Source organism: Cydia strobilella, chromosome 24 (assembly GCF_947568885.1).
Source record: "Cydia strobilella chromosome 24, ilCydStro3.1, whole genome shotgun sequence".
NCBI lineage: Eukaryota > Metazoa > Arthropoda > Insecta > Lepidoptera > Tortricidae > Cydia > Cydia strobilella.
In genome coordinates, this window is record NC_086064.1 from 302,179 (window position 1) to 318,092 (window position 15,914).

Consider the following 15,914-nt stretch of genomic DNA (forward strand, 5'->3'; position numbering starts at 1 on the left):
TTCAATGGTACCATTTGGAACCGGCGGTTTCGGTACCTTATCGGGATCAACGGGTGCTAAATCTAAACAGTTTACATCTGTACTGGCGCGGTTTAATATCAACTCGTGTTTCCCATTAATTATAACCTTCTTATAATCCTCGGCGAAGCCCAAGAAATGAGATAGCGGTATAGTTAAAGTAAACTTATCATGTATCTTTTTGGCACCAACTTCCCATCCCGCTGTCTGAAGACTATGCTCCATTTCCTTGGTGTACGAGACTAGTCCCTTAATAGTGGATGTGATACCGCAGTTTTTCGCTCGATCAATCTCCACACCATTTAATTCATAACGGATGTCTTGAAATAAAAATGCAACACCATTGTTAGTCAGTAGACACCCTTTCTCCACTGTGCCTTCCACCAATATTTGACTCTGACTCGGTAGTAGGATTAGATCTTGACGGTTGATACATATGTGGATGTTATCATTATTTTTGAAAGAGTCATTATACGGAGTGTAGGGGTGAAATTCTATACTTTCTATGGAGTCATCAAATGACACCTGCTCACCAATGTCTAAGATAGATGACGAGGACATACTTTAAAACCGATACTCTGTAAAAATGTGCTGTTTTCTCTAGTCAATTTCTTTGGTTGTTGTTGTTGTTGTATTAGTGACGGCTGCTGCTGTCTTAGAGGAGGAGTAGTAGTAGTAGTACTTTTCACGTCGAGAGCAAGACCTCGACTGATAGTGTAGGGGTTGTAACCTGTGATTTTATTATTATTATTATGAATAATCATTTTACTTTTTACGAATATGCAAACGAAGTGAGATGTTTTCACCTCGGAAATTCACTGTATCACCAGACTCGTTTACTATGCGCACTTCAATGTTTTGCAGGTTGGTGTTACTCTTCTTGACAGGTAAATAGATAATATTAGATGGTTGTTCAATTATTTGATAACCGGGCGGGACGTCAGGTGAAAACTCATGTATTACATGCGAGGGCTTGTTGTTTACGAATGAGCCCTCCACAATATTACACTCTATTCTTATAGTGTTTGTTATGAGTATGTTGATCGATTCGTCTGACCAATGCACTGTTTTAGCTTTCAGCGTTTTTTGTGAATAACCAAAGAGTGATCCGATAGTGTTTGGTTTGTTAAAGTGAATATCCAACTTTGGTGAGTACATCATACACTTGGAGGTGTTGCTGTTTACAGAGATATCAATCAATTTTTCAGCGTCACCATTAGCCAGCTTAATCATTTCACGATTCAAGTGATTTATTATATCATTGAGCTCATACGAACCTTCTGGAATTGTAATAATTTTATCTCCATAATGAAACAGGTTATTGGTCTGATCAACATTTGGAATAGAGTTGAAAGTCTTAAAGTACACTAGCGCGCACTCATAAAAACCATCACTGTCCAATTCTAGAGCCGGTTGAAAGTCTACATTCAAAATGGACTCATTACCGTTTAGACTTATTGTGAATGAGGTTAATGATGTCATAGCGAGCGACCCTTAGGTGATGATGATAATAATGGTTGTGTGTCGATGGTGGTGGTGGTGGTGGTGGTGGTGGTGGTGGTGGTGGTAATGGTGGTTTACGGGCAACGATCTTAGTAAGAATGAAACCACACGTGTAATGCTTTTGTTATTTATTTAAAACAAGCGTTTAGCGTACTTATATAGGAATTCCAAGCATAAATGTCCACAGTTTACAGTATTAAATTTCTGTAATCGATTGTAATTATACTCTACTTGCATGCTGAGAGCAGCGGTAGAATTGTTAATATAATCAATAAACTCCCTAGGAGGTCTCAAATCACCGAAGCTGTCAAAATACAAGCAATAACCACCCTTCTTGGCATAAGCACACCAATGTGTACCCTCTCCCCGTTCTGTGTCTAAATTAATAATACCAGTTTCATAGTAGTGTGGTTTCGTTGGAAGATTATCTCGCATGAAAACACCTCTAAAGTACGGGATTTTCTCTCTATGAACGCATCTTACTATATCCAGGTCGGTGAGGGCTTTACCTATTGGCGGTAAATTTAATTTCTTGTTTTTTTTTTTTTTTTGCTGCTGCTGCTGTTGCTGCTGCTGGTGGTGGTGGTGTGATGTAGAGTCCCATACCGCGTTTATAAGGTGCTAAATATAAACCTTTGCCAATAATCTTACTGCCGCCACCGCCGCCGCCGCCGTCGCTATTATTATTATTTTTATTCTTCTTCACCATTTCGTAGATATTTTTAGCAGCGGTGGTGACTCCACCGGCTAAAGTTCCCGCGGCTGCTAAAGCGCTCAGTAGCGGTATCAAAGGTAGGAAGCCACCACTCTTTGGTATTGGGATGATTCGTTGTTTACGTTGTTGTTTTACAATTTTCCCTTTAATGCATTGTTTTGCAGCTTTCACGCCCACTTTGAGCAGTGTAGTAGTAGTAGGAGTGGTAGTTGGTTTCTTTTTTGCAATTTGTTTTTTAACCGCATCGCGGCTTGCCTTTATAACTTTCGAAATTGGAACCACACCACCACCACCACCCATTCCGCGTTTAACTTTAAATCTCATAATCTTATCTACCGCCAAAGAAGCTATTCGTTCACCTATAGAGCCGTTAGTAGCGCTCAAGCGGTGTCTAGCAGCTTCAGCCAATCGCAGATCTGCTCGATGGCGTCCCTCCAATGTTTTATCACGTGAGTAGGCAATATCATGTAATTGACAAGCTTCGTCGAGCGGGTTCACGCCCGGAACGTTGTGAGCCAATCTCTCCTTCAATCTTGTACCGGGACCGCAATAATTGTAACCGGGTATGTGAGCTTCGAATGGTAGATTATTAATTAAGCTATTAATAATACCACCACCACTGCTGTTGTTGTTGTGACGAGATATTGTTGCAGCTCGATGGCTCGACGTCCGTCTTCGCTGTTTGAAATTATGATTAACACTAACCCCACCGGTGTGTGTTATCATATTAAGTATCTATAATCGACTGTGTGTGCATGCGATATGTTCTCACATATATTTTAATTACAGCATTCACAATAAAAAAAAACACTCACAGATCACTCTCATTGCATCTATAATACTCGTGTCCATCTCCGTCTCCGTCTCTAGCTCCATCTCTAGCTCCGTCTCCGTCTCCGTCTCCGTCTCTAGATCTATCTCTAGCTCCGGCACCGTCTCCGTCTCCGTCTCTAGATCTATCTCTAGCTCCGGCACCGTCTCCGTCTCCGTCTCTAGCTCTATCTCTAGCTCCGGCACCGTCTCCGTCTCTAGCTCCGGCTCCCGCTTCGACTCCCACTCCGACTGCTGATGCCGCTGCTTATGTCCCTCATTTCTCGATTCTCGATGATGATGATGATGATGAGAATGATGATGATTGATATCAGCAGGTGGTGGTGGTGGTGGTGGTGGTGGTGGTGGTGGTGGTGGTTCAATCATCACCTTCATGTTGAACATCTCATACAAAGATTCTTGTGATGGGGATGATGATGATGATGATGATGATGTTGACATATTTGTAAGTATATATATAAATACGCGTCCTAACGATTCAATAGATCACAATAAAATGAAACTTAAAAAACAAAACACGTCGCTTACGGTTAAAGATTGGACTACATCAGACGATTATGTCAAACTATGTAGAAATCAATCTACAACAGCAGCTTTAACTCGCGTCTTCAAACACGGATCATTGTTGGCGAACAATATTAGATGTCTCATCTGTGGACCCTCCAACTGTGGTAAGACTAATGTCCTGTTGTCTCTACTTTTAGATCCGAACGGTATAAAGTTTCATAATGTTTATCTTTATTCGAAATCATTAAACCAACCGAAATACAAGTTTCTGAGTAAAGTTTTAAAGCGAGCTGGTGACATACCGTTTCACACGTACAACGATAAGAGTCAGGTTGTCCCACCGGCGGATGCCTCAGAAGACAGCGTCATTGTGTTTGATGATGTAGCTTTGGAAGATCAAGATGCAATCCGTCAGTACTTCGCCATGGGACGTCATCGTTGGTTAGATTGTTTCTACTTATGCCAAACATATAGTAGGATACCTAAACAATTGGTACGTGATAATGCCAATCTTATATTGCTATTCAAACAGGACGAGTTGAATTTAAAACATGCCTATGATGATCACGTGAACACTGATATGAGTTGGGAAAAGTTTAAGGAAGTTTGTCGTGAGTGTTGGGAGAAAAAGTACACTTTTTTAACAATCGACAAGGAGAGAGACATTAATAAGGGTAGATATCGTAAAGGATTTGACGTTTTCATTATTGTATAAAGTTAAGTACCATCTGCGGTTTATTATCAGTTTTATGTTGTCAGCTACTGAGGAACAACCTCTTTTTTTTATTATTATTACTATTATTTACATACCTATCAACATAGTACAATAACAACAACAACAACAACAACAGCAGCAACAACAGCACATGCACTAAATAGAAAATATGTTTGGTAATAAAAAGTTGAAACGGAAACTCGTAGATTCCATTGAGAGTGTAAAGAAAAAAGTAAAGGCATTGCGAGCAGATAAGTCATCTCTCGACACATCACTGGCACAAACCTTTGAACCAATTACAAAACCGCTCAATGTTTTAATGACTAAAGCGTTAGAATCTAAAGGAGACAATGAGAATGCTAAACCAGCGGTATTCATGAATAACTCTCCTCCCCCTAGTCCTCCCTTGAACAAAATTAAAAAAAATAAAAATAACACCTCTACACCATTACCAACGTCACAATCGCGTAAAAGGAAATATTGGACTAAAACAGAAGAAGAAGAACCCCATAGTAAACAGATTAAGCGGAATGAAAATCTTCAAACAAAAATACAACAGTTGGATTATGATGATGATGACGATGATGATGATGATGATGATGATGATGATGACGAGGAAACTATGAAGTCGGCTCTTGGGAGTAATGATGATGATGAGATTAATCATAGCAGTGTATTAAATCAAAGCGATTATCAAAAATATCTCAAACACTTTTCTAAAACATTGAAAATACCATTCGGTGTTTATCTCGAAGGAAACAAAATGTATATTGGAGATAGTCAAATTAAAATAATCAATGATAAAATACATATCAAAGATTCAACCTTTAAACTGACGCCTGGTCTAAGTGAACTCATCTTTCAAAAAATACCAAACAGGGATATCATTTCGAAAGACGATGTAAAGGATTATAATGAGATTTTAGACATCACAAACGCTCACCGTAGAGGATTCACACCAAGCGGTCAACTGAGCGGTGATAAAAGTTTAAAGTATAAACTTTTCATTAAACATTCGCAAGAATCTAAGCGACACAAAGAAGGTGGATGTTTGAACCCTCGTAGAAGAGATACATTGACTACTAAAACGTTTTATCCAAAAACTGATTATGTCTATTGGGATGATCCGAACGAACTGGTTAGCCGTTTACAGCTTTTGATTGCATCACAGAGTGCCGGTAACACCTCCCACGCTAACGAGATAAATGCAATAGTTGAGGAACTGACTGAGGGTGGTATAATATTAAAGTAAGAAACAGGATCCGGGGGAAACAGACCCTCTTATTGTCCCGTTAGGAAACCTGTTCATCGGATCGGTTATCTGATTTAAGTACATCAGTTATCTGTTCATATAGATTAGGTACTCTATCTGATCTGTATAAATGCGTTGACGGTTTCCTCCATTATTCACTTACACAATGCCTCTTAACAAGTTTGGACAACACTTGGGCAGCAGCAGCAGCAGCAGCAGCAGTGCAACTCGCGACAAATTTAAAGTGGAAAAGGATTTAGTAATTTTTGAAAACAGACGGTTGGGTGGAGTCCAAAAAGCAATATATAAAACGGATGCTATTAACAAAGCTCAGTTTGATGAACAAATAATACTATTACTTGGAAAGATAAAGGGCCACAGCGCTGATATAAGAGATTTACGAGCAAAGCTTGAAAAGTTATCAGCTAGAATTTCTACACCTGCAAAACCAACGTCATCATCATCATCATCATCATCATCATCATCAACCATACCAACAAAACTTATTACGCCTAAAAAGGATGAGTAAAGCTCAAGTTGTGAATGAGATACACAAGTATGCGAGAAAAACATTTCCACGTCGCCGTTTCATTCAGAGAGGGCTCGATGATACATGGCAGATTGACTTGATTGATATGCAAAAGTACTCGAAATCTAATAACAACTACAAATACATTTTAGTGTGTATTGATACCTTCTCAAAATATGCTTGGTTGCAACCGCTTAAATCCAAGAGCGCTGAAGATGTTACAAAGGCAATGCGTAAAATTTTAAGTGGAAATGAGAGAAATCCTAAAAATATTCAATCCGATGATGGAAAAGAATTTTTCAATGTCAAGTTTCAATCGCTTATGACGCATTATAATATTAAACACTACTCTACATTTAGCGTTATGAAAGCTTCCATAGTGGAGAGACTAATTAGAACCTTAAAACATTGGATTTGGAAACAGTTTAGCTTGAATGGTTCGTACAAATGGATACAACTGATAAAGGACGTCGAACATTTTTACAATAATAAACCGCATCGCACTATCAGCATGGCGCCAGCAAGCGTGAATAAAAATAACTCTTATCAGTTGTTACATAACGCGTACAATAACATTAAAATAAAACCAAAGGCCAAGTTTAAGGTCAATGACTCCGTGAGAATTAGTAAATATAAATCAACTTTCGCTAAAGGCTACACCGGTAACTGGACTACGGAAATATTTAAAGTAATCAAAGTGCAAAATACTAACCCAGTGACGTATTTACTTAAAGACGCTCATAGTCAACTTATTTCTGGATGTTTTTATGAGCAAGAATTGCAAAAAACTAAACATAGCGATATTTATCTAGTGGAAAAAGTTTTGAAACGACGTGGGAATAGAGTGTATGTAAAATGGCTTGGATTAAATGAAAAAAGTTGGATAGCTAAAGATAATATTGTTTAACTAATTTTTTTTTTTTTAAATTAATAAACTCACATGATGGGAATTAATTTGGTTTTATTCATTAAAACATCCCTTTTTTATTCTGTAAATATAAGATTTATTATATAAGAGACAAGAGAGAATACATAAATGATTACAATTACAAAGGTACACTCGCAAAGGCAGCAGCAGCATCAGCAATTATCTAGAATGTTAATCAACATCATCAAGATCATCATCATCATCATCATCATCACCATCGGGTGATGCTATAATGTGTGGTCCAATCACACAAAATATCACATTGAGTAAACAATTCAACGATTTCATATTATACACCACGCGCGAAAACAGTTCCGCTTCTACGCAACTCAATAACAGAATCCAATCTTTATAATTTATATTCGGATCTCCCACCATCCCTCCCAATGCCTCATTTATATCATCCCACATAACGGACATCAGGTAAACGTGAGTATCATCATGGTATCCATCAATATATAGCCGCTTCAATAATCTCGATACATCTGATGCAAAAGTACTGAACGGCATCCGTAGGCGCCATCTGCATATCACCATATTTTTACGGAATGCATGTAACCATTTTTCTTTATTCTTTTGTTCGTATGATCTCTTCTGTAAGGGGGTATCGCTCTCATAAGCAGGTTCATTACAGTAGAGCGGGTACATTTCGGGCGGGGGAACATTTTCCCGGTTCTCGACATTTTCTTGCGGAGGTGCTGGTGCTGCTGCTGCTGCTGCTGATGTTGATGCTGCCGATTGTGGATGTTGCTGCTGCTGCTGCTGCTCTGGAGAGATGTGACTCTGAGAGCTACGTTCGTTGCCGGTGGCACCCACGTTAACTGTTGGAAGGGGAAAATAAAATATTATTATTTTTATTATATTTTGCTATACCTACTTTCCAAAAAAACTCTTCATTTAAAACTGAAAATACTCTTAAAATGTTGACATAGAACAAGGTTAAAAAGTAGGTAAACAGACATTTTAATGTTTTCTTTTTTTTTCTGTTTAAGGTTCATACTATTAAAAAAAAAAATATATATATAAAGAAACAAAAATCTTACATATAAGATAATAAGATGATGATGATGATGGCGAGGAATCCATTTTCTATATTAATATGATTATGTTAACTCGAGCAATCTGAAAAAAAAAATAAAAAAATAAAGGACAAATTACTTACAAATTAATTCTCACTGCAAAACTCGATCAACCATGTCTTATTTTTAGGACCCATGCACACTACTGACATATACCCCTTCTTCAACTCTTGGATAGCATCATCCTGTAAGTCGTTGAACCTACAAGGTAGAGTTAAATGCCCTGATTCTAACACCACTATTGTCTGCATTTTCTTGGCGTCAAAATGCGATGATTTTTTGTAACAATCTAACACACGGTAGGGTTGTTTTACCACCAAATTTTGGGGTTTAATCCAAGTCGTGATATCACTGCCGCGTTCGTTCAAAAGATTTAAATAATTATTAGACATAATTAAAGAAGAAGTTAATTTTTATGTGCTCACCAATGTGTCAGTAGGGGTATAACCAATTGAATGTGTTTTTACTATGAGCGAATGTGCTTTATATAGTAAAAAAATGATGGGAACCAGGATATATGCGGTTTAAGACCGGAAACCCTCCTCAAGTGTAAGATAAAGAGCTGTTATCGAAACATACGCGGTCTACAATTCTATCAAAAATATTAATATAACATTTTAAGTAGAAACAAAATATGATTAATGTACCTTGGTGTGAATTTCATTATTCTCTCCGTGCAGCAGGTTTAGATGGTAGGCGATCTTTACAGTAGAGATCTGCATTAGGATCCGATGTTAAAATAGACATTTCTTCATCAGCCCACCTTCGCATGTGCTCTAACATATACTCATACTGCCGACAGTCTTCACTTAATACTATAGGCTTGCTTGTGGTTGCGGCCGTTGTTGTTGTTGTTGTTGTTGTTGTTGTTGTAGGCGATGACTTAGGTCTTGTCGGGGTTTTATTGTTAGTGCTGGCTGTGGTAGCAGCCATTAGTTTAGGCGTGGTAACGCTTAAAAAAGTGCTTGAACCCGTTTTCTTTTTCATTACTCGAACAGTCATCTCTATTCCATCACCATCTTGAATTACTTGATAGTATTCGTTTTCTGTCCATGATTGTTTAACACTAGTTTCACGTCTTACTCGTCTCTTATGTGCAATAGAAGATGAAGTATTCTCTATCGGCTCTTTTATAACCTCCATTTTAAATATTATCATATTACCATCATTACATAATGGTATGTCTACAATTTGATTATGTCGCACAATTTTTGACTCGGTTTTTGATGTAATTGTTGTTCCCCTTTCTCCCATAAAAAACTTTACATACCATTCAAACGAAGCCGCATTGGAAGATGTATTTTCTTCGAACACAATAGCCCTTTTGATATTCCACGTGCCCGCAGCACATGATGGGAAGTAAAAATCTTCCTTGTACGGTGATAAAGTAACATTTCTATCGTGATTATCATATACTGCATGTAATTGCAGCATAACGGTTACGTGTAAAAAATTGGAAATGAACATTATGTAATCCGTATTGTATTGAAATAGTGCATCTCTTCAGAGCTCCTAATTCAAACTGAGCTTTGGTTATTTTATTAAAACCTAGATCAAATTGCATATAACAGTCATAAACCTTGATCTACCGGATACACCCACATTTAACTGTAATGCAGTAGATGCAGTAAACAATTTAGATGGGTATTGATGGTTTTTACGAATAACATTACCGAGTCTACCATTTCACACATCAAACAGCAACAATGTAGTCCAGGAACTGATAAGAGAATAGGCCAAAAAATCATTCCCACGCTTTATTTCATTAAAACAACTATTTATTTAAGTAACCATTATTTACCACACCGCAAAGATAAAATAATATCGAAACATGAACTGATATGAGCAACCGCAGGAGTGCCTGCAAAACATTTATACCTATAATGGTCCAAACCCCGTATAAAACATTTATACCTACTGTTATAAAAATGAACACCCATTTAAATTGGCGCTTAGGTCGTTTAGAACCATATTAGTATGGGTACGCCGCTAAAAACGACTTAAGCGACAGTGGTCCAGACTCCTTAAAAATACACTACTCGCGTGGAAGGCGGGGTCGAGCGGCGCGACCACCAGTGCCCTAGCTCCGCTGACGGCTGAAGACGTGATCCTGTTTTGTTTTCGCTAGATAGTCTAGATACCTCGGTCTCGTGACGCCCTCTGGCGCGTGGAAGGCGGGGTCGAGCGGCGCGACCACCAGTGCCCTAGCTCCGCTGACGGCTGAAGACGTGATCCTGTTTTGTTTTCGCTAGATAGTCTAGATACCTCGGTCTCGTGACGCCCTCTGGCGCGTGGAAGGCGGGGTCGAGCGGCGCGACCACCAGTGCCCTAGCTCCGCTGACGGCTGAAGACGTGATCCTGTTTTGTTTTCGCTAGATAGTCTAGATACCTCGGTCTCGTGACGCCCTCTGGCGCGTGGAAGGCGGGGTCGAGCGGCGCGACCACCAGTGCCCTAGCTCCGCTGACGGCTGAAGACGTGATCCTGTTTTGTTTTCGCTAGATAGTCTAGATACCTCGGTCTCGTGACGCCCTCTGGCGCGTGGAAGGCGGGGTCGAGCGGCGCGACCACCAGTGCCCTAGCTCCGCTGACGGCTGAAGACGTGATCCTGTTTTGTTTTCGCTAGATAGTCTAGATACCTCGGTCTCGTGACGCCCTCTGGCGCGTGGAAGGCGGGGTCGAGCGGCGCGACCACCAGTGCCCTAGCTCCGCTGACGGCTGAAGACGTGATCCTGTTTTGTTTTCGCTAGATAGTCTAGATACCTCGGTCTCGTGACGCCCTCTGGCGCGTGGAAGGCGGGGTCGAGCGGCGCGACCACCAGTGCCCTAGCTCCGCTGACGGCTGAAGACGTGATCCTGTTTTGTTTTCGCTAGATAGTCTAGATACCTCGGTCTCGTGACGCCCTCTGGCGCGTGGAAGGCGGGGTCGAGCGGCGCGACCACCAGTGCCCTAGCTCCGCTGACGGCTGAAGACGTGATCCTGTTTTGTTTTCGCTAGATAGTCTAGATACCTCGGTCTCGTGACGCCCTCTGGCGCGTGGAAGGCGGGGTCGAGCGGCGCGACCACCAGTGCCCTAGCTCCGCTGACGGCTGAAGACGTGATCCTGTTTTGTTTTCGCTAGATAGTCTAGATACCTCGGTCTCGTGACGCCCTCTGGCGCGTGGAAGGCGGGGTCGAGCGGCGCGACCACCAGTGCCCTAGCTCCGCTGACGGCTGAAGACGTGATCCTGTTTTGTTTTCGCTAGATAGTCTAGATACCTCGGTCTCGTGACGCCCTCTGGCGCGTGGAAGGCGGGGTCGAGCGGCGCGACCACCAGTGCCCTAGCTCCGCTGACGGCTGAAGACGTGATCCTGTTTTGTTTTCGCTAGATAGTCTAGATACCTCGGTCTCGTGACGCCCTCTGGCGCGTGGAAGGCGGGGTCGAGCGGCGCGACCACCAGTGCCCTAGCTCCGCTGACGGCTGAAGACGTGATCCTGTTTTGTTTTCGCTAGATAGTCTAGATACCTCGGTCTCGTGACGCCCTCTGGCGCGTGGAAGGCGGGGTCGAGCGGCGCGACCACCAGTGCCCTAGCTCCGCTGACGGCTGAAGACGTGATCCTGTTTTGTTTTCGCTAGATAGTCTAGATACCTCGGTCTCGTGACGCCCTCTGGCGCGTGGAAGGCGGGGTCGAGCGGCGCGACCACCAGTGCCCTAGCTCCGCTGACGGCTGAAGACGTGATCCTGTTTTGTTTTCGCTAGATAGTCTAGATACCTCGGTCTCGTGACGCCCTCTGGCGCGTGGAAGGCGGGGTCGAGCGGCGCGACCACCAGTGCCCTAGCTCCGCTGACGGCTGAAGACGTGATCCTGTTTTGTTTTCGCTAGATAGTCTAGATACCTCGGTCTCGTGACGCCCTCTGGCGCGTGGAAGGCGGGGTCGAGCGGCGCGACCACCAGTGCCCTAGCTCCGCTGACGGCTGAAGACGTGATCCTGTTTTGTTTTCGCTAGATAGTCTAGATACCTCGGTCTCGTGACGCCCTCTGGCGCGTGGAAGGCGGGGTCGAGCGGCGCGACCACCAGTGCCCTAGCTCCGCTGACGGCTGAAGACGTGATCCTGTTTTGTTTTCGCTAGATAGTCTAGATACCTCGGTCTCGTGACGCCCTCTGGCGCGTGGAAGGCGGGGTCGAGCGGCGCGACCACCAGTGCCCTAGCTCCGCTGACGGCTGAAGACGTGATCCTGTTTTGTTTTCGCTAGATAGTCTAGATACCTCGGTCTCGTGACGCCCTCTGGCGCGTGGAAGGCGGGGTCGAGCGGCGCGACCACCAGTGCCCTAGCTCCGCTGACGGCTGAAGACGTGATCCTGTTTTGTTTTCGCTAGATAGTCTAGATACCTCGGTCTCGTGACGCCCTCTGGCGCGTGGAAGGCGGGGTCGAGCGGCGCGACCACCAGTGCCCTAGCTCCGCTGACGGCTGAAGACGTGATCCTGTTTTGTTTTCGCTAGATAGTCTAGATACCTCGGTCTCGTGACGCCCTCTGGCGCGTGGAAGGCGGGGTCGAGCGGCGCGACCACCAGTGCCCTAGCTCCGCTGACGGCTGAAGACGTGATCCTGTTTTGTTTTCGCTAGATAGTCTAGATACCTCGGTCTCGTGACGCCCTCTGGCGCGTGGAAGGCGGGGTCGAGCGGCGCGACCACCAGTGCCCTAGCTCCGCTGACGGCTGAAGACGTGATCCTGTTTTGTTTTCGCTAGATAGTCTAGATACCTCGGTCTCGTGACGCCCTCTGGCGCGTGGAAGGCGGGGTCGAGCGGCGCGACCACCAGTGCCCTAGCTCCGCTGACGGCTGAAGACGTGATCCTGTTTTGTTTTCGCTAGATAGTCTAGATACCTCGGTCTCGTGACGCCCTCTGGCGCGTGGAAGGCGGGGTCGAGCGGCGCGACCACCAGTGCCCTAGCTCCGCTGACGGCTGAAGACGTGATCCTGTTTTGTTTTCGCTAGATAGTCTAGATACCTCGGTCTCGTGACGCCCTCTGGCGCGTGGAAGGCGGGGTCGAGCGGCGGCGCACGCGGCGCGAGCAGCCACCCGCCGCGCCGCTCGCGCTCGCGTGTCACCCGCGACCACCACTCCTCTAGCTCCGCCGTCGGCGTCAGCCGCGGGGGCTGCAACACAAGTAGTTTATAGTTTATTACGCTTTTGATTTTTTTTCAGACAGGGTGACGTGCGTTACTGGACTTATATTGACCGGGATATAGACCAGGATTTCCTTTTGTATTATTATGAGCTCCCGGTATTTCGACGCAGTTACATGCATCTTGTTCACAGGTGACTGAAGATAACGGGTGGGTATCAAAGTTGTGTAGACCGCGCTCGGCCCACCCTCATTCACCCGCTATCTTCAGTCACCCGTGAACATGATGCATGTAACTGCGTCGAAATATCGGGAGCTCATAAATAATACAAAAGGTAATCACGGTCTATATCCCGGTCAATATAAGTCTAGTGAAACTAATGAATCATTCAAAACTCTAAATGCGTTACTGGCCTGAATTGGCTATGAATCGTTTTCTTGTGACTTAAGTATTTGTAATTAAAAAAGGATAATAAAACATAATTTAACTAAATCAGGCCCGTAAAGTTTTATGAATAAGGGGGTAGGTATATGTACTTACCTATACTTACTTGTCTTGCTTGCGAGTAGATTAACTTACCGCAAGTTGAAACGTAAAGCGAGGTTTAGACTAGCAAGAACTTGCATGTAATTTACGTTACATTGCTGACTACTAAGGTAAACTGCATTCAAAATGTTTATCAGATACCGCAATGTAATGAAAATTGCATGCAAGTTCTTGCTAGTCTTTATTGCCGAATATCACTGATGAAATGTATAAGAACAAGTACCTATTGTAACGAATTGAAAGCACGTTATTATCTGCTGCCTTATGCTTCAATTATGGTGCTTAATCCCTACGTGTAAATATTAGCACTTTTTGTATCCTAACTTTTGATTTAGCTAATATTTCTGAGGAACACACACGAAGTTCAAATTCATTTAGGTGATTTAGGTATGTAAGGCTTAAAACGCACTGCGATTAATTTCTTCCGGTTTCAGAACCGCAAGAAATGTAATAACGGCATATTTCATAAGCGCACGCAGCACGCACTTGAAGCACTGAAACCGCAAGAAATTAATCGCAGTGCGTTCTAAGCCTAAAAGCGTTTTCACATATCGATATCGGATGTCGGAAGAAAGTAAATTGACCGCTTAAGACGGCGCCCGGGCGCGCCCCCGCGGCCTGACTACGCGGATGTAGGATCCTACATCCGATATCGGATCCGACAATGTGGTTTGTAATTTAGCTAATGAGTGCTAACGCGTAACGCGCGCTAGGGGCGCTAGTGTAGATGGTGGTCTTTTCCATAGTTCGAAATGTCAAATCATCAATATTGTTTAAAGTGTAATATCGATAGCGTTATTATACAGTAATCTAATGTGGTAGTGTGCAGTGAATGGAGAAATAATCTCAAAGCGTGTTTAACCACCATTTTGGAGTCAACGGCCGGTAGTCCACGTGCTTCTCGTAAAATCCAGCTATCGGTTTTACGAGACAACAACAATAACTACCGAACAACGTCGTGCTCTAAGTGCATTTGGTATTTCTACCTCTAACCGTGTCTGGCTAGAGCCCTAGAGGCCCATAATTTTATTTACCGTACACTGGCTGAAGAAAATCAAGAAATATTAATTTGATCCCACGTGGATCCCACTTTGACGTTGGCGAAATCATCGACAGTATCGATGGAGCCATACTACCTACTTGAAGATTGATGATGAACAGAGGCGCCAACTGGTGAGTAAAAAAACGATAGCCCTCATTGTATACTGACCGCAGTGGTAAATATCTTGTACAAGCGTTTGTTCTCCGCGTGCGTCCTCTTGCTGAAGTCGACCCTGGCTGCGTGGTACTGACGGTTACCGGCCGGCAGGACGCGCCAGCGGCTGTCCACGCGACCCTGCTAACGAAAACATAATATTAACCTTTTGAAATACATACTTTGACTATTTTTATTTATTTATTATTTATTATTTAATCTATAAATACAATAATAAGACTCATAAACTATTACTAAAATCAAAGATAGATATACTAATAAGTTACTCTATGATAATATTAACCTTTCGAAATACATACTTTGACTGTTTTTATTTATTTATTATTTATAATTCAATCTATAAATACAATAATAAGACTTATAACTAGTTACTCACGAATTTTTCTTTTTGACATAAGTGGATAAAATTATGATTACTTACTCAGACATTTTTAAATTGTATAATTTTGAATTTATTTGATAATGTTGTATAAAACGCCTGATTTACCGTGTTTACTCAATTTCCCGGTAGATGTCGCTTTTTATATCTAGAACTAGCGAACGGTTGTCTATCGTAGGATACATAAGATATTAAAGTTATTTTTGTATATCGAGGTGATTTGTGTGAGCCCAATAAACATACTATTGTTTATACAATTAAACGAGGTGTTTAATTGAAGCTTTCCTTTCGAAACCAGTCCAAATTGTACAAATGTAATGTATATTATGTAATTAAATTGTATTTTTGAATTTATCAAATAATGTAAACTGTATGTACTGACGATCATAATATAAATTCGTGTAGATTAGTCTAAGATAATTTATATTGTAATTTTATATTATGAGAATAAATATCTAAATCTAAAATCTAAATCATAAACTATTATTAAAATTAAGTATAAACTAAGTAAATTAAAACTAATAAAATAAAATAAATAAATAAATAAAACTTACCCACCTATCTTAAGTCCCCTAAATCTATCC

At 42.1% G+C, this 15,914-nt stretch overlaps 1 protein-coding gene across 1 annotated transcript in view; it reads right to left on the bottom strand.

Moving 5' to 3' along the window:
- The window catches only part of LOC134752316 (uncharacterized), a 38,372-nt gene that overhangs the window by 18,301 nt on the left and 4,157 nt on the right, over nucleotides 1-15,914 (bottom strand). The window contains exons 3-4 of the mRNA XM_063687986.1: nucleotides 14,946-15,071; nucleotides 13,071-13,219 (exon numbers count right to left, since the gene is read on the bottom strand). Of these exons, the coding sequence (XP_063544056.1) occupies nucleotides 13,071-13,219; nucleotides 14,946-15,071 (275 nt within the window). The remainder of the gene's footprint in view (nucleotides 1-13,070; nucleotides 13,220-14,945; nucleotides 15,072-15,914) is intronic.